The 18,700-nt window shown below is 37.4% G+C and overlaps 1 protein-coding gene across 2 annotated transcripts in view; it reads left to right on the top strand.

Annotated features, from left to right (window-relative positions):
• WDR70 (WD repeat domain 70) overlaps window positions 1-18,700 on the top strand; it is a 404,364-nt gene that overhangs the window by 158,560 nt on the left and 227,104 nt on the right. For both annotated transcript variants that reach the window (XM_036886101.2, XM_036886094.2), the window contains exon 9: window positions 18,247-18,323. In XM_036886101.2, the coding sequence (XP_036741996.2) occupies window positions 18,247-18,323 (77 nt within the window). The remainder of the gene's footprint in view (window positions 1-18,246; window positions 18,324-18,700) is intronic.

Genomic DNA, 18,700 nt, shown 5'->3' with positions numbered 1-18,700 from the left:
TTGATTTATTCTGTTAATATGATGAATTACATCGATTGGTATTTAAATGTTAAAATAGACTGTTCTTGGAATAAACCCTCCTTGGTTGCAAAGTATTATTCATTTTACATATTATTAGTATTTTATTGAAGGTCTTAGGTTCTTTGTTGATTAGGGATGTTGGTTTGGTACTTTTTGGGTTTTACTGTGTTTGGTTTTGACGTCAGGTAACACTTTTTAAAGTACAAGTTGGGGAGGGTACTCTTTTCTATTTTTTGGGATGCTGTTGTGAAAAAAAATGTGTTGTTTAATCAGTGCTTTATAATCCATTACTTTCATTGCTTTGATGCTCTAACTGTGGGAAATTTAGCCAGTGGAAGTCCCGTCAACCTGTACTTTATCCTTTCAACATGTTCGCATCTATTTTGCAATGCTTTCTTATTTTTTGGCACAAATGATTCCATGTTCATCTTGCGTTTTTTTCTATCCTAGCCCTAGAATCAATAATTTCTCTAAGGAACACTGCTTTGTTTTAGAGAATGATAATTTAGAAACCAGCAAACAGTGTACTATGTTTGCTGGGTGTCATTGCTTCTAGACATTCTCAGTATATAAAAGGAAAAGAATAACTTACATACATACATATACACCTATATTTATATCTACCTGTTAAAAATCATGAGGTCATATGGATATCCCTAATCTCAGTCAAACACCAGAGGTCATTCTAGTCTTCACTCTTTCCACTTTTGTAACTCCCTTCTCCAGCAATGAGAAACTCCACTCCCATATATCCACTACATATTTCCCCATTTGCTTAATTCTTCATTACATAGAAAGCAGTTTCAGAATTGTTAATGCATGCTCTTGCAAAAAAGAAGCAAAAGTAGTAACTGGAATTCAGTATTTATTTACAATTCTTTTGGTCTTCAGGCTGTGAGTATGTATTAGTTTCCTAGGACTACTGTAATTAATTAGCACACACTTAAAATAACAGAAATTTATTCTTTCACAATTCTGGAGGACAGAAGTCTGAATTTAAGATATTGGCATGTCCAGATACCCTCCATGGTTCTAGGGAAATCCTTCCTTAACTCTTACTATTTATTTATTTTTTGAAGTATTGTTGATATACAGTCATATTGGTTTCAGGTATACAACACAGTGGTTCAGCAATTACCTATGTTATTAAATGTTCACCCCAACCCGTGCAGTTATTACTCTCTGTCAACATAGAAAGATGTTACTGAATCATTGGCTGCATTCTCCATGCTATGCTACCATCCCCATGACCAACTTATATATGACTGAGAATTTTTGTGCACCTTTATTGCCCTCACCCTCTCCACCTACCCACCTCATCCCCTACCCCATAGTAATCACCAGTTACTTCTCAGTGTCTATGAGTCTACTGCTGTTTTGTTCCTTTTGTTTTTGCTTTGTTTTTATATTCCACAAATAAGTGAAATCATATGCCATTTGTCTTTCTCCTCCTAGCTTATTTGACTTAGCATAATTCACTCTAGGTCTACCCATGTTGTTGCAAATGTCAGGGGTTCTTTCTTTTTTATGGCTGAATAATACTCCCTTGTGTACATGTACCATCTCTTCTTTATCCATTGATCTATTGATGGGCAGTCAGGTTGCTTTTGTATCTTGGCTATTATAAATAATGCATCAGTAAACATAGGGGTGCACATATCTTTTGAAATTAGGGATTTTGTTTTCTTTGGGTAAATTTCCAGACGTGGAATTATTGGGTTGTGTGATATTTCAGTTTTTAGAATTTTGAGAAACCTCCATTCTACTTTTGATAGTGGCTGCACCAATTTACATTCCCACCAACAGTGTAGGAGAATTCCCTTTCCCCACCTCCTTGCCAACACCTGTTATTCCTTGTCTTTTGGATAGTGGGCATTCTGACAGGTGTGAGGTAATATCTCATTGTGGTTTTGATTTGCATTTCCCTGATGATTAGCAATGTGGAACATGTTTACATATGCCTTTTGGCCATCTTTGTTTTCTTCTTTGGAAAAATGTCTCTTCAGGTCTTCCACCCATTTTTAAATCATATGAGATTTTCTTTGTTTTTTCTTGATGTTGAATAGTAGAGTTATTTATGTATTTTGGATGTTAACCCTTATCAGATGGATCGTTTTTAAATGTATTATCCCATACTGTAGGTTGTCTTTTTCTTTCATTTTTCTTATCGTTTCTTCTTTTTTTAAACTAGTTAATTAATTAATTTTTTTATTTTGGTATCATTAATATACACTTACACGAACAACATTGTAGTTACTAGATTCCCATTGTCAAGTCCCCACCACATACCCCATTACAGTCAGTGTCCCTCAGCATAGTAAGATGCTATAGAATCAGTACTTATCTTCGCTGTACTATAGTGCCTTCCCTGTGCACACCCCATTACATTATGTGTCCTAATCATAATGCCCCTTTTTCCCCTTATCGATCCCTTCCCACTCATCCTGCCCAGTCCCCTTCCCTTGGTAACTGTTAGTCCATTCTTGGGTTCTGTGAATCTGCTGCTGTTTCGTTCCTTCAGTTTTTGCTTTGTTCTTAAACTCCACAGATGGGTGAAATCATTTGATATTTGTCTTTCTCCTCCTGGCTTATTTCACTGAGTATAATATCCTCTAGCTCCACGCATATTGTTGCAAATGGTAGGATTTGTTTTCTTCTTATGGCTGAATAATATTCCATTGTGTATATGTACCACATCTTCTTTATCCATTCATCTACTGATGAATACTTAGGTTGCTCCCATTTCTTGGCTTTTGTAGATAGTGCTGCGATAAACATAGGGATGCATATGTCTTTTTCAAACTGTGCTCCTGCATTCTTAGGGTAAATTCCTAGGAGTGGAATTCCTGGGTCAAATGGTATTTCTATTTTGAGTTTTTTGAGGAACCTCCATACTGCTTTCCACAATGGTTGAACTAATTTACATTTCCACCAGCAGTGTAGGAGGGTTCCCCTTTCTCCACATCCTTGCCACCATTTGTTGTTGTTTGTCTTTTGGATGTTGGCCATCCTAACTGGTGTGAGGGGACATCTCCTTGTGACTTGAATTTGCATTTCTCTGATGATAGCCATATTGAGCATTTTTTCATGTGCCTGTGTTGGCCATCTGAATTTCTTCTTTGGAATTGTGTTTGTTCAGATCCTCTGCCCATTTTTAATGGGGTTATTTGTTTTTTGTTTGTTGAGGTGCATGAGCTCTTTGTGTATTTTGGAGGTCAACCCCTTAGCAGATATGTCATTTATGAATCTGTTCTCCCATACTGTAGGATGCCTTTTTGTTCTACTGAGGGTGTCCTTTGCTGTACAGATGCTTATTAGTTTGATATAGTCCCACTTGTTCATTTTTGCTTTTGTTTCCCTTGCCCATGGAGATATGTTCATAAAGAAGTTGCTCATGTTTAAATTCAAGAGAGTTTTGCCTATCTTTTCTTCTAAGAGTTTTATGATTTCATGACTTACATTCAGGTCTTTGATCCATTTCGAGTGTACTTCTGTGTATGGAGTTAGATAGTAATCCAGTTTCATGCTCTTGCATGTAGCTGTCCAGTTTTGCCAACACCAGCTGTTGAAGAGGCTGTCATTTCCCCATTGTATGTCCATGACTCCTTTGTCATGTATTAATTGACCATATATGCTTGGGTTAATATCTGGACTCTCTGTTCTTTTCCACTGGTCTATGGGTCTGTTATCGTGCCAGTACCAAATTGTCTTGATTACTGTGGCTTTGTAGTACAGCTTGAGTTGGGAAGTGAGATCTCCCCCGCTTTATTCTTTCTTCTCAGGATTGCTTTGGCTATTTGGGGTCTTTTGTCATTCCATATGAGTTGTAGAACTATTTGTTCCAGTTTGCTGAAGAATGCTGTTGGTATTTTGATAGGGATTCCATTGAATCTGTAGATTGCTTTAGGCTAGATGGTCATTTTGACAATATTAATTCTTCCTACCCAATAGCATGGGATGTATTTCCATTTATTAGTATCCTCTTTAATTCCTCTTAGGAGTGTCTTGTGGTTTTCAGGATATAGGTCTTTTACTTCCTTGGTTAGGTTTATTCTTAGGTATTTTATTCTTTCTGATGCAATTGTGAATGGAATTGTTTTCCTGATTTCTCATTCTGCTAGTTTATCATTAGTGTATAGGAATGCAACAGATTTCTGTGTATTAATTTTGTATCCTGCAACTTTGCGGAATTCAGATATTAGTTGTAGTTTTGGAGTGGATTCTTTAGGGTTTGTTATGTACAATATCATGTCGTCTGCCAACAATGACAGTTTTGACTTCTTCCTTACCAATCTGGATGGCTTTTATTTCTTTGTGTTGCCTGATTGCCATGTCTAGGACCTCTAGTACTATGTTGAATAAAAGTGGGGTAAGTGGGCATCCTTGTCTTGTTCCCTATCTTAGAGGAAAAGCTTTCAGCTTCTCGCTATTAATTATAATGTTGGCTGTGGGTTTGTCACATTTGGCCTTTATTATGTTGAGGTAGTTGCCCTGTATACCCATTTTGTTGAGAGTTTTTATCATGAATGGATGTTGAATTTTGTCAAATGCTTTTTCAGCATCTACAGAGATGATCATTTGGTTTTTGTCCTTCTTTGTCTTGATGTGGTGGATGATGTTGATAGATTTTCGAATGTTGTACTGTCCTTGCATCCCTGGGATGAATTCCACTTCACCATGGTGTGTGATCCTCTTGATGTGTTTTTGAATTCAGTTTGCTAAGATTTTGTTGAGTATTTTTGCATCTATTTTCATCAGGGATATTGGTCTGTAGTTTTCTTTTTTTGTGGTGTGTTTGCCTGGTTTTGGTATTATAGTGATGCTGACTTCATGGAATGAATTTGCAAGTATTCCGTCCTCTCTATTTTTTGGAAATCTTTAAGGAGAATAGGTATTGCGTCTTTTCTAAATGTCTGATAAAATTCAGCGGTGAATCCATCTGGTCCAGGAGTTTTGTTCTTGGGTGGTTTTTTGATTACTGATTCAATTTCATTGCTTTTAATCAGTCTGTTTGGATTTTCTGTTTCTTTCTGGGTCAGTGTTGGAAACATATTTTTCTAGAAAGTTGTCCATTTCTTCTAGGTTATCCAATTTGATAGGATGTAGATTTTCATAGTATTCTCTAATAGTTCTTCGTATTTCTGTGGTGTCCATCATGATTTTTTGTTTCTCATTCCTAGTTCTATTTAGGTGTGTTGATTCTCTTTTTTTCTTAATAGGTAGCTTGGAGTTTATCTATTTTGTTTATTTTCTCAAAGAACCAGCTCTTGGTTTCATTAATTTTTTCTATTGTTTTATTCTTCTCTATTTTATTGATTTCTTTTCTGATGTTTATTATGTCCCTTGTTCTGCTGACTTTGGGCTTCATCTGTTCTTCTTTTTCCAGTTTCAATAATTGTGAATTTAGAGTATTCATTTGGGATTGTTCTTCCTTCTTTAAATAGGCCTGGATTCCTATATACTTTCCTCTTAGAACTGCCTTTACTTCGTCCCACAGAAGTTGGGGCGTTTTGCTGTTGTTTTCATTTGTCTCCATATATTGCTTGATCTGTCTTTTAATTTGGTCATGATCCATTGAGTATTTACAAGCATGTTAAGCCTCCATGTATTTGTGAACCTTTTTGTTTTCTTTGTACAGTTTATTTCTAGTTTTATAGCTTTGTTATCTGAGAAGTTGGTTGGCACAATTTCAATCTTTTTGAATTTACTGAGGCTCTTTTTGTGGCCTAGTATGTGGTCTTTTCTGGAAAATGTTTCATATGCACTTAAGAAGAATGTGTATCCTGCTTCTTTTGGACGGAGTGTTCTACAGATGTCTGTTAGGTCCATCAGTTCTGATGTGTTGTTCAGTGCCTCTGTGTCCTTACTTATTTTCTGTCTGGTTATCTGTCCTTTGGACCGAGTAGGGTGTTGAAGTCTCCTAGAATGAATGCATTACATTCTTTTTTGCCTTTTTATTCTGTTAGTATTTGTTTCACATATGTTGGTGCTCCTTTATTGGGTACATAGTTATTTATAATGGTTATATCCTCTTGTTGGATTGACCCCTTTATCATTATGTAATGTCCTTCTTTGTCTCTTGTGACTTTCTTTGTTTTGAAGTCTATTTTGTCTGATACAAGAACTGCAACACCTTCTTTTTTTCTCCTTATTAGTTGCATGAAATATCTTTTTCCTTCCCTTCACTTTTGGTCTGTGTATGTCTTTGGGTTTGAAGTGAGTCTCTTATAGGCAGCATATAGTTTGGTTTTGTTTTTTAATCCATTCAGTGACTCTATGTCTTTTGATTGGTGCACTCAGACCATTTACTTTTAGGGTGATTATTAATAGGTATGTACTTACTGCCATTGCAGGCTTTAGATTCGTCATTACCAAAGGTTCAAGGGTAATTTCCTTACTATCTAAGAGTCTAACTTAACTCAGTATGCTGTTAAAAACACAATGTAAAGGTTCTTTTTTTTTTCTGTTCCATTTCTTCCTCCTCCATTCTTTATATATTAGGTATCATTTCTGTAGTCTTTATCTATCCCTTTTTATTACCTCTTGTGACAGCTATTTACCCTTAGAAACACTTCCATCTATAGCAGTCCCTCCAAAATACACTGTAGAGATGGTTTGTGGGAGGTAAATTCTGTCAGCTTTTGCTTATCTGGAAATTGTTTAATCCCTCCTTCACATTTAAGTGATAATCTTGCCAGATAAAGTAATCTTGGTTTGAGGCCCTTCTGCTTCATTGCATTAAATACGTCATGCCACTCCCTTCTGTCATGTAAGGTTTCTGCTGAGATATCTGATGATAGCCTGATGGGCTTTCCTTTGTATGTGATCTTATTTCTCTCTCTGGCTGCTTTTAATAGTTTGTCCTTATCCTTGATCTTTGCCATTTTAATTATTTTATATCTTGGTGTTATCCTCCTTGGGTCCCTTGTGTTGCAAAATTTGTGCACCTCCATGCCTGAGAGTCTTATCTCCTTCCCCAGATTTGGGAAGTTTTCAGCAATTACTTCCTTGACACTTTCCATCCCTTTTTATCTCTCCTCTTCTCCTGGTACCCCTATAATGCAAATATTGTTCCATTTCAAAGTCACACAGTTCTTTCAGTATTCTTTCATTCTTAGAGATCTTTTTTTCTCTCTGTCCCTCAGCATTTTTGTATTCTCCTTCCCTTATTTCTATTTCATTTTTTGTATTCTTCACTGTATCTAATCTGCTTTTAATACCCTGCATTGTGTTCTTCAACAATTGGATCTCCGTCCTAAATTTGTTCCTGAGTTCTTGAATATTTTTCTGTCCCTCCATGAGCAAGTTAATGATTTTTAGTTTAAGATCCCTTTTGGGAAGGTTCATGAGGTCAATTTCATTTGAATATCTCTCAGGTGTCTTCATAATTTTGGTTTGAACCAGGTTCCTTTGACATTTAATTTTGTCTGTGGTGCTCTGTTGTGCCCAGGAGCTCTTCTCTCTGGAGCTGCTCAGCCCCTGGAGGAATGTTGGGGTTCGCAGGGGAGCAGTGTTGGTTCCTGGGGGGGAGAAAGAGCTGCTTCCTGCTTCCCGGCTGGTATGCCTGTCTCCACTGCCTCAACCAGTGGGTGGAGCACACAGGTGTAAGTCTCTATGCTTTGTGTTTATAGCTGCTGTAGGTGGGGCTTCCCTCTGTCTTGGCCTGATGCCAGGGCAGGGGTTGTCATTTTGTGAGCCAGGTGCAGGCTAGCTGGAAAGAAGATACAGCAGGCTCTATATCAGGTGGTGGGGCTTGGAGCTGCCTATCTTGCCAGGGGGATGGAGCACCTGAAGACCATTTAAGCTCCCAACTTGCTGGGCAGAGTACAACTGGACAATTTTTTCTACCTGTCCTTTCTCTTGAGCAGTAATTTCTGTGCAATCCTTACCCCTTTAGCAGACCTCTTGCTTTTAGAACATCTCTCAGACTGCCCACCGAGATCAGCCAGATATGAATCACTGTTTTCCACAAGCAGCTGGAATCTCCATCTGTCCAGGTATTTGCCTGTCTTAGTTTTCCAACCCCACTAATCAGCAGAGCACCATGCAATGTAGGTTCGTGCTTCCAGAGCAGATCTCCAGGGCAAGGTGTTCAGCAGTCCCAGGCTTCCACTCCCTCTTTGCTCTCTTTCTCTTCCTCCCACTGGTGAGCTGGTGTGGGGGAAGGGCTTAGGCACTGCCATGTCACAGCTTTGATATGTTACCGTGTTCCATGAGGTCTACTCTTTTCTCCAGGTGTATGCAGTCTGGTGCAACCTTCTTTCCTGTTGCTCTTTCAGGATTAGTTGTATTAATTATATTTTCCTATTATAGGTGGTTTTAGGAGGAGGTCTCTGTCTCACCTCTTATGCCAACATCTTTAGTCCAGTCTCCAGGTTGCCTTTTTCTGTTGTTGATCATGTCATTTGCTATACAGAAGCTTTTTAGTGTGAAGTAGTACTACTTTTTTATTTTTTGTTTCCCAAGAATGTGTCCAGGAAAAATTGTTCATATTTATGTTCAAGAGATTCTTGCCTATCTTTTCTTCCAAGAGTTTTATGGTTTCATGTTCTACATTTAGATCTTTAGTCCATTTCAAGTTTACTTTTATGTATGGGGTTAGACAGTAATTCAGTTTCATTCCCTTGCATGTGGCTGTCCCGTTTTCCCAACACCAGTTGTTGAAGGGGCTGTCTTTTATTCACTGTGTATTCATGGTTCCTTTATTGTATTTTAATTGACTGTATATGTGTAGGTTTACATCTGGGCTCTTAGGGGAGAAATCAAAGAAGACACCAATAAATGGAAATACATCCTGTGCTCGTGGATAGGAAGAATTAGTATTGTCAAAATGGCCATCCTGCCGTGAGCAATCTACAGGTTCAGCGCAATCCTTATCAAACCACCAACAGATTGTTCAACAAACTAGAACAAATAGTTATAAAATTCATATGGAACCACAAAGACCCTGAATAGCCAAAGCAATCCTGAGAAGGAAGAATAATGCTAAGAGGATTATTCTCCCCAACTTCAAGCTCTACAGCAGAACCACAGTAAGCAAGACAATTTGATACTGGCGCAAGAAAAGAGTCATAGATTAATGGAATAGAATAGAGAGCCCAGATATAAACCCCCACATATATGGCCAATCAATATATGATAAAGGAGGCATGGATATACAGTGGGGAAATTACCACCTCTTCAACAACTGGTGTTGGCAAAACTGGACAGTTATGTGTAAGAGAATGAAACTGGATTGCTGTCTAACTCCATATACAAAAGTAGTGTTGAAATGGATCAAAGGCTTGAATGTAAGTCATGAAACCATCAAAGTCTTAGAAGAAAACAGAGGCAAAAATCTTTTAATTATAAATGGAAGCAACTTTTTTGTGTACACAACCCCACAGGCAAGGGAACCAAAAGCAAAAACGAACAATTGGGACTATATCAAACTAAAAAGCTTCTGTACAGCAAAGGACATGATCAGTAGAACAAAAAGGCATCTCACAGTATGGGAGAATATATTTATGAACAACATATGCAATAAGGTGATTACATCTAAAATATATAAAGAACTCAACCCTCAATGCCCAAATAATAAATAACCTGATTTAAGAATGGCAGAGAATATGAACAGACACTTCTCCAAAGAGGAAATTCAGATGGCCAACTGGACATGAAAAGATGTTCCACATCGCTAATCACCAGGGAAATGCAAATTAAAACCACAGGGAGATATCACTTCACACCAGTTAGGATAGCCAACATCCAAAGACAAGGAACAACAAATGTTGGCGAGGATGCGGAGAAAGGGGAACCCTCCTGTGTTGTTGGTGGGAATGTAAATTAGTTCAACCATTGTGGAAAGCAGTATGGAAGTTCCACAAAAAACTAAAAATAGAAATACCATTTGACCCAGGAATTTCACTCCTAGGAATTTATCCAAAGAAAACAAGATCCCAGATTCAAAAAGACAATGTACCCCTATGTTTATCACAGCATTATTTACCATAGCCAGAATTGGAAGCAACCTAAGTGTTTTCATCAGTTGATGAATGGATAAAGAAGATGTGGTACATATACACAATGGAATGTTATTCAGCTAAAAGAAGAAAATAAATCCTATCATTTGCAACAACATGGATGGTGCTAGAAGGTATTATGCCCAGTAAAATAAGCCAGGTAAATGAAGACAAAACCAAATGATTTCCCTCATTTGTGGAGTATAAAAATGAAGCAAAACTGAAGGAACAAATCAGTAGCAGACTCACATACTCTAGTAAGGGACTAGCATTTATCAAAGGGAAAGGGAGTGGGGAGGGTGAGGGAAGGGTTTAAGGGGTATTATGATCACACATCATGTAGGTGGGGCATTGGGAAGGCAGTGTAGCACAGAGAAGATAAGTGTTGATTCTATAGCATCTTACTCTGCTGATGGACAGTGACTGTAATGGGGTACGTGGGGGGACTTGATAATATGGGTGAATGTAGTCCCACGATGTTGCTCATGAGAAACCTTCATAAGATTGCATATCAATGATACCTTAATTAAAAAGGGAAAAAGATAAAAGGCCAATATGGAAAAAAAAGATTGCTTTATTATTTGGCATCTTTTGTGGTTCCATTATGAGTTTTAGGATTATTTCCTCTAGCTCATTGAAAAATGCTGTTGGTATTTTGGTATGGATTGCATTGCACCTATAAATTGATTTGGGCCAGATGGCCATTTTGACAATATTAGTTCTTCTTATCCATGAGCATGGGATAGATTTTCACTGGTGTCTTCTTTAATTTCTCTGATGCATGTCTTATAGTTTTCATAGTACAGGTCTTTCACCTCCATGATTAGGTTTATTCCTAGGTATTTTATTCTTTTTGATGCAATTGTAAATGGAGGTGTTTTCCTCATGTCTCTTTTTGCTAGTTTGTTTTTAGTATATAGAAATGCAACTGAGTTCTGTGTATTCCTTTGTAGTCTGCAACTTTGCTGAATTCAGGTATTCTAATTTTTGTATGTGGAATTTTTAGGGTTTTCTATATGTAATATCATGTCATCTGTAAATAATGACAATTTAACTTCTTCCTTATCAATTTGGATACCTTTTCTCTCTTTGTGTTGTTTGAATGCATGGCTAGGACCTCCAGTACTATGTTGAATAAAAATGGTGAGAGTGGACATTCTTTTATTCAGCATGCTTCTAAATGATCAATGGATCAATGAACAAATCAAAGTGGAAATCAAGCAATATATGGAGAGAAGTGAAAACAAAAGTACAACAGTTCAAAATTTGTGGGACACTTCAAAAGTAATTCTAAGAGTGAAGTACATAGCAATACTAGCCTACCTCAAGAAACATGAACAATCCCAAATAAACGGTCTATGTTTAAGAAAAGTGGTGAGAATGGACATCCTTGTCTTGTTCCTGATCTTAGAGGAGAAGCTTTCAGCTTTCCTGTGTTAAGTATGATGTTTGGTGTGGGTTTGTCATATATGGCCTTTATTATGTTGAGGTACATGCCCTCTATTCTCATTTTGTTTCGGGTTTTTATCATGAATGGATGTTGAATTTTGTCAAATGCCTTTTAACCCAAATCCAGATTGTCATGTGGTTTTTATCCTTCTTTTTGTTAATGTGGTGTATCATGTTGATTGATTTATGTATACTGTATGACCCTTGCATCCCTGGAGTAAGTCAGACTTGGTGGTGATATGTGATCCTTTTCATGTATTTTTGAGTCTTTTTCACTAAATTTTGTTTAGTATTTTTACATCTTTGTTCAGCAGGGATATTTGTTTATAATTTTCTTTCTTTGTAGTGTCTTTAGTTTTGGAATTAGAGTGATGCTGACCTTATAGAATTAGTTTGGAAGTATTCCCTTCTCTTCTACTTTTGGAATACTTTAGGAAGGATGTTTATTAGTTCTTTAAATGTTTGGTAGAATTTAGCTATGAAGTTATCTGGAAGTAGCCTTTTGTTTGTTGGGAATTTTTTGATTACCAGTTCAGTTCTTAACTGGTAATTGGTCTGTTCAAATTTTCTGATTATTCCTGGGTCCGTCTTGAAAGGTTGTACCTTTCTAGGGAATCTGTCCATTTCTTCTAGGTTTTCCAATTTATTGGTGTATAATTTTTCATAGCATTCTTTAATAATTCTTTGTATTTCTGTGGTATTTGTTGTGACTATTCCTTTTTAATTTATGATTTTGTTTATTTGTGTACTCCCTCTTTTTTTCTTGGTAAGTCTGGGTAATTGTTTGTCTGTTTTGTTTATTATCTCAAAGAACCAGCTCTTGGTTTATTTGTTTTCTTCCTCTCTTTTATTTATTTCTGCTCTGATCCTTATGATGTCCCTTCTTCTACTAACTTTAGGTTTAATTTGTTCTTGTTTTTCTAGTTTCTTTAATTTTGAGTTTAGACTGTTTATTTGGGATTGTTCTTGTTTCTTGAGGTAGGCTTGTATTGCTGTGTACTTCCCTCTTAGAATTGCTTTTGCAGCATACCACAAATTTTGAACTGTTGTATTTTTGTTTTCACTTGACTCTATGTATTGCTTGATTTCTACCTTGATTTGTTCATTGATCCCTTGATTATATAGAAGCATGTTGTTTACCCTCCATATATTTTGTTTTTCTTTGTGTAATTTATTTCTAGTTTTATGCCATTGTGGTGTCAAAAAATGCTTGGTACAATATCAATCTTTTTGAATTGATTGAGGCTTTTTTTTTCTCCTAAGATGTCAGCTGTTCTGTAGAACATTCCATGTACACTTGAGAAAAATGTGTACTTTGCTCCTTTGGGGTGGAATGTGCTGTATCTATTTATGAAGTCTGTCTGATCTAGGATGTTGCCCTGTGCTTCATTCCCTGATTTATTTTCTGTATGGTTGATCGGTTCACATGATGTAAGTGGTGCTTTAGGGATAATGTGACTGATTTGCATTCTGTTTCCCTCTTTAGTTCTGTTAGTATTTGTTTTACATATTTAGGTACTCCTTTGTTGGGTGCATAGATGGTTGTAGTTGTTATATATATCCTCTTGATGGCTGATCCCTTTATCATTATATAATGTTCCTCTTTGTCTCTTGCTACTTTCTTTGTTTAGAAGTCTATATTGTTTATTCAAGTTTTGGTACTCCTGCTTTTCCTCCCTATTATTTGCATGAAATATCTTTTTCTGTACCTTCACTTTCAGTCTTTGTATGTCTTTAGGTCTGAAATGAATCTCTTATAGGCAGCATATAGATGGGTCTTGTTTCTTTATCATTCTGCCACCCTATGTGTTTTGATTAGTGCTTTCAGTCCACTTACATTTAAGGTAGTTATTGATAGGTGTGTATTATTGCCTTTTTTGTTAATTGTTGTCTGGTAGTTTGTTTAGTTCCCTTTTATCCTTTCTTCCTCTCTTATACTCTTCTCTTGTTATTTGATTGTTTTCTTTAGTATCGTGATTGGATTTCCTTTTTATTAATTTTTTGAATCTGTATAGGCTTTAGGCCTGCGATTACCATAATTTTCATAGTTTCCTAAATATGTAAGTCTATATTAAGTTTATGGTTACTCTATTTCAAACACAGTCTAAGAGTACTTCTTTTTTATTCTCCTTCCTCACTTTTTGTATTACGTGTTATAATCCATAATAATTTTTTGTGTTATCTCTTGACTGATTTTGTTTATAGTTGATTTTACTACTTTTTTTCTTTTTACTTCATACTTGCTTAATAATTGTTCTTCTACCTTTACTGGGAGTTTATTTTCCCTGATAAAAAATATTTAGGTTTATTAACAGTTCCATGTACAGAAGTCCTATAAGGCTGATTTATTAGTGGTGTATTCCTTTAACTTCTGTTTCTGGGAAACTTTTAATCTGTCCAATTCTGAATTATAACCTGCTGGGATAAGATTTTTGGTTGAAGATACTTCTGTTTAAATATATTAAGTATTTCATGGCACTCCTTTCTTGCCTGTAAAGTTTGTGCTGAGATATCTGTTGATAGCCTGATGGGTTTTTCTCTCATAAGTAATTGTTTGCTCCTCTTTAGCTGCTTTCAGTACCCTCTCTTTATCCCTAATTCATATCATTTTAATTATTATATTTTGTTGTTATTTTCCTGGGCTGCTGCTTGTTAGGGGCTCTGTGCACTTCTATGGCCTTCTATGTCTCTTTCTTTTTTCCATATTTGGGAAGTTTCAGCAATTATTTCTTAAATGAGACTGTCTACTCCTTTGTTTCTCTCTTTGCATTCTGGTATCTGTATTATGCTAATATTGTTTTGTTTGCAGTTGTCTCACAGCTCTCTTAGCATTCTGTCATTCCTAGAGATTCTTTTTTCTCTCTGTTTCTCAGCTTTGTTATTTTCCTTTGGTCTACTTTCCATCTCATTGATTGTCTCCTCTACTTTCAGTAATCTGTTATTCCCTCCATTTCTTTTTTCATTTTGGTTACTGTATTCTTCAGCTTTTGGTGGCTCTTTTTAAATCTTACCTTTCTTTGTTGAAGTCCTCCTTTAGATCACAGTGCTGTTCTGCAGATCAGTGAGCATACATATGACTGTTACTTTAAAATTTATCAAGAAGATTGGTTATCTCCATTTCATTATTAGCCTTCTTTTTGATGTCTTATCCTGTAGTTTTGTTTGGAACATATTCCTGTCTCCTTATTTTGTCTGGGTTGTATTAGGTAGATCCTTTATGCCTCCTGGTCTAGACAGTAATGGTTTTATTAAAAGGCATTCTGTGCCCCGAAGCTCAAGACTGTTTGCTCACCACTGCCTGGTTCTCTTTTGCACTGGAGCTGCAATTGTTGTGGGTGGGCTGTGGGTAGAGTCACCTTTCTGCCTGTCTGCAGGCATTGGTTGGTCTCTGTAAGTCAAGGCTTTGTGGGCCATGCAGTGGTGCTGCTACTGGGATCTTCTCCTTGGGACCACCCCCTTCTCCTCTGCCAGCAGTGGCCTATCGCACCTGTCTGTGGCTCGGAGCTCACCTCACCTGGACCTTTGTGAGCTGTGCAGTTGTGCTTCTGCATGGTTGGTTGTGGGAGGGGGCCCCCAAACTGCTTTCCCTGCAGCAAATGGCGGTGCTGCTGGGACAGTGGGTGGGCAGGGCAGGTGTGTAGGTGAGCATGGTGGAACTGGGCCTCTAGAAAAAAGGAGGGTGACTTTGGAGCTTGCTCCCACAGGCACCTCCCTAGTTGGGCTGAGAGAGCACCAGGAAAGCTTGGAAAGCATCCTTCTTCTATCTAGGAAATAAAGTCTGAGTGCTGCTGTGCCAGGTGGGCAGGTGTGTAGGGATGTGCCTCAGGACTAAGCTGCCAGCCAGTGTGACAGGGCGTTTGGAGCTGGTTCCTGTCAGCACCCAACCATTTGGGCTGAGGGAGGGCTGGGAAGTGTCGTCCAGCTGCCCTTTTTCCTGTGGAGAGACCTCTGTCCAATCCCTACACTTCTGGCACCCTTCCTGCTGCTGATAAATTTTTCATACTGCTGCCGCTGTGTTGGGTCTCAGTGGGCTCTGAGGAGAGTGCCTTTCCTCCACAGGCAGCTGGAGTTTCAGCCTCACAGAGCACTCCGACTCTCCCTGGTGTCCAGCCCCAGTAACCACTAAAGATCAATGCTATGCATGCTCTTGGTCCCAGAGTGGATCTCCAGGACTAAGTTTGCAGCGTTCCTGAGTGCCCATCCCCTCCCCACTCCATTTCTCTCCCTCCCCCAGCTTGTGGGATGGGTAAGGGCTTGAGTCTCAATTGCTGGAGGCTCTGCCCACTTTACCCTTCTCTATGTGGTCTGCTCTTCTTCACCAGGTGTAAATCATCTGTTCTGTATTTTCAGCTTGTTTTCAGGGTCAGTTGTATCTGCTGTAGTTGCTTCCTTGGTGCGTATGTGGGATGAGGTTTCTGCCTTGCCTTTCTACTCTGCTGTCTTTCTCCCGACTTCCTTGCCTCTTGCAGCTTTTGGTGACTCCTGGTGTTCTTTACTTCCTGGCTGCATAACTCCAATCTCTGTCTCCATCTTCACAGAGCCTTCTCTTTGTGTCTTCTCTTCTGTCTCTTGTAAGGATACTTGTTATTTTTGTTTAGGGCCCACCTGGATAATCTAGAGTGATCTCATATTCTTAATTATATCTGCAAATACTCTTTATCCAAATAAGGTCACATTCATAGGTTCTTGTGATTAGGACATGGACATCTTGTGGGGACTGCCACTCAATCCCCTTATCCTTTCAGAGTATTTGTTATTCATTTGAAGTACAGTAGAGTTCATTTGTTTCTGTTTATATCCAATTTTAGGTTTCTCCTATCTTAGTTGTTTCTTTTTGAAGATGCAAAACATTAATATAGTTTCAAAAGTCAAATTACAAGTTAATAGATAGAGTTAAAATTATGGTGATTGTTACTAAGGAAATGGACAGGTTCTCTGGTAGAGAAAAATGGGAGAGACCATATTTATTTAGTTAGAAGGTCAGGCAGTACTTATTTGAATAAGTGGCATGTAAACTGTGATTGAAAGAATAAGAAGCCAGTCATGTAAAAGTGGAAAAAAACAGCTTTCCAGCAGATGGAAAGAGAACATGAGAGGGCTGTGATGCAGGGGAACAGCTGGATGTATTAGAGGAAATGAAGAAGGCCAGTGGGTGAGTGCACGTTGGGCAAGAGGGAACACATAGTGAGTGAGGTTGTAAAGAAAGAGCCAGGAGATGTAAGTTGTTATAGACTGTGTGAAGAGGTGGAAAAGCCAGTGGAGAATAATCAGTGGCATTTTTTAGAAGTGTACTTTTGAAGGATTGTTATTGGTGCTCTGTGGAGCACACAAAACAAGAGTAAAAGTATGGAGACTACTGATAGACTTGTGACAGTACAACCTAACTGATGCAGAGGATGTGATAATGTTGGCTCACTCAAGAGTGGTAGTGGGAAAAGGGAGAAAAGTAGATAGATTTGAGATGTATTTTGGATTGAACTGATAGGACTAGTTTGTGAATTGAATCTGGGTGGGTAGAGAGAGGGTTTTGGGCATATGGTTGTTGTAATATTTAAGGATGACTTCCAAATTAACTGGGAAATAAATTGATAGCAAATGAATCAATATTTATTTGTAAGATTGATAGGAAGAGTCAGGATTTCTCTATTGGACTGGTTATGTTTGAAATGCCTATGACATGCTAATGGAAATACCACGTTGATAGTTTAAAGTACAAGTCTTAAACCCGGGAGAGGAAAATGGAATCTCAGTCTTCCTATCTGGTCCCTCCAGGCATTACTCAGTCTAGGCCTCCCTGCTGCACATCTGTGATCCCCATTTGTGTGTAGCCTGTAAATATAAACAATATGTCAGAAGTTGGCCAGATACTATTTGAGGCATTGTGGGCAACTTGGGCTGGAGATGGTCTCTAGACCCACATGTGGTATTCCAGTCCCAAATAATTCTTTCTGGAGAGCTACAGTAATTTTCCTTCAGAGTCATTTAAGTATTGCACATTCTGCTTTAGCATAGCTTTATTTGGAGCCTTTCAGAATAAGAGTCTTTGCCATTATTACACTAAAACGTACTAAGCTTCTTCTGCCCCATCTGAACATGACTTATTGTATGAGATCACTCTAAGAAGGGAATTTTGCTACCAAGAAGGGAAGTGTGTGTATGTGTATGTTTGATATGTAGTCTTTGGTTGATATGGTTTGTATGTCAGTTCTTACACCAACATCACATTGTTTTAATTATAGTGTTTTTATATTATGCTCTGTAATCAGTAGGGCTTATCTTCCTGAATCATTTTAAAGATGTTTTGCCTTTTCTTACATATTTATGCTTACAAATGTATTGTAGAATCAAAATTGTTGACACTTTTTTTAAGAAGTGTGGAATTTTTCCCCTGCTTGTTCTTGCCTTGATTATTTTAAATACTTTCTAGTCTTGTCTTACATTGAGAAATGTCTCTCTCTTAGTTTTTCCTGTTCTTTCTTTCCTAAAGAGAGGTTGTCATTTTCCATTTCTTTATTTATTAAGCACCTGTTTTACATAAGCACTATACTAATTCCTGGACAGGAGGGGTTACACAGTGAATTAAACAAAGTGTGATAAACAAATCATATTATGAAATAAAATTGGGACAGTGTACTAGGAATTTATAATTAAAATAGTGTGCTTTTGGGAGGCTAAAATGTTTTGCTTTTAATTATGAATGTCAGTTTCTGACATTTTATTTTGTTTATTTAAAATTTCTTAAACAGCTTTTTTCCTTTATTTTTATTTTTTTAAGGGTCACACAGCAATGCTTCATACTGGCTCATGGCATCCCAAAATAAAGGGAGAATTTGTGACTTGCTCAAATGATGCGTGAGTATTGTTGATAATTCTTCTAATACATTCCTTTCTTTCAATATTTTAACATGTGTATTGTAACAATCTTGCCATTAAAGCAGGAGATAGAGTATTGGGAATCCTGATATTTACATATTCTTGTACTTAACTTTGATTTTAGCTAGTAGTGTAAGATTTGTTAAATAAATATGGAAACTGTGAAAATGAGATTTGGTGTAATTCCAGTAGAGTTTATTAAGGGCCACAATGGATCAGATTGATAATATTAAGTGTACTCAAATGACTTTGAAGTTGAGATTAATAATTGTTACTTTTTGTAGTAAAGACAGATTTTCATCTGAGTCTAAAAGCTAATGTAAGCTAATTATTTAAATTATTGTTTTTTGGGAGTG

Source organism: Manis pentadactyla, chromosome 2 (genome assembly GCF_030020395.1).
Source record: "Manis pentadactyla isolate mManPen7 chromosome 2, mManPen7.hap1, whole genome shotgun sequence".
NCBI lineage: Eukaryota > Metazoa > Chordata > Mammalia > Pholidota > Manidae > Manis > Manis pentadactyla.
The sequence above is the reverse complement of the archived record's forward strand: the minus strand, read 5'-3'. Positions and strand labels throughout refer to the sequence as shown.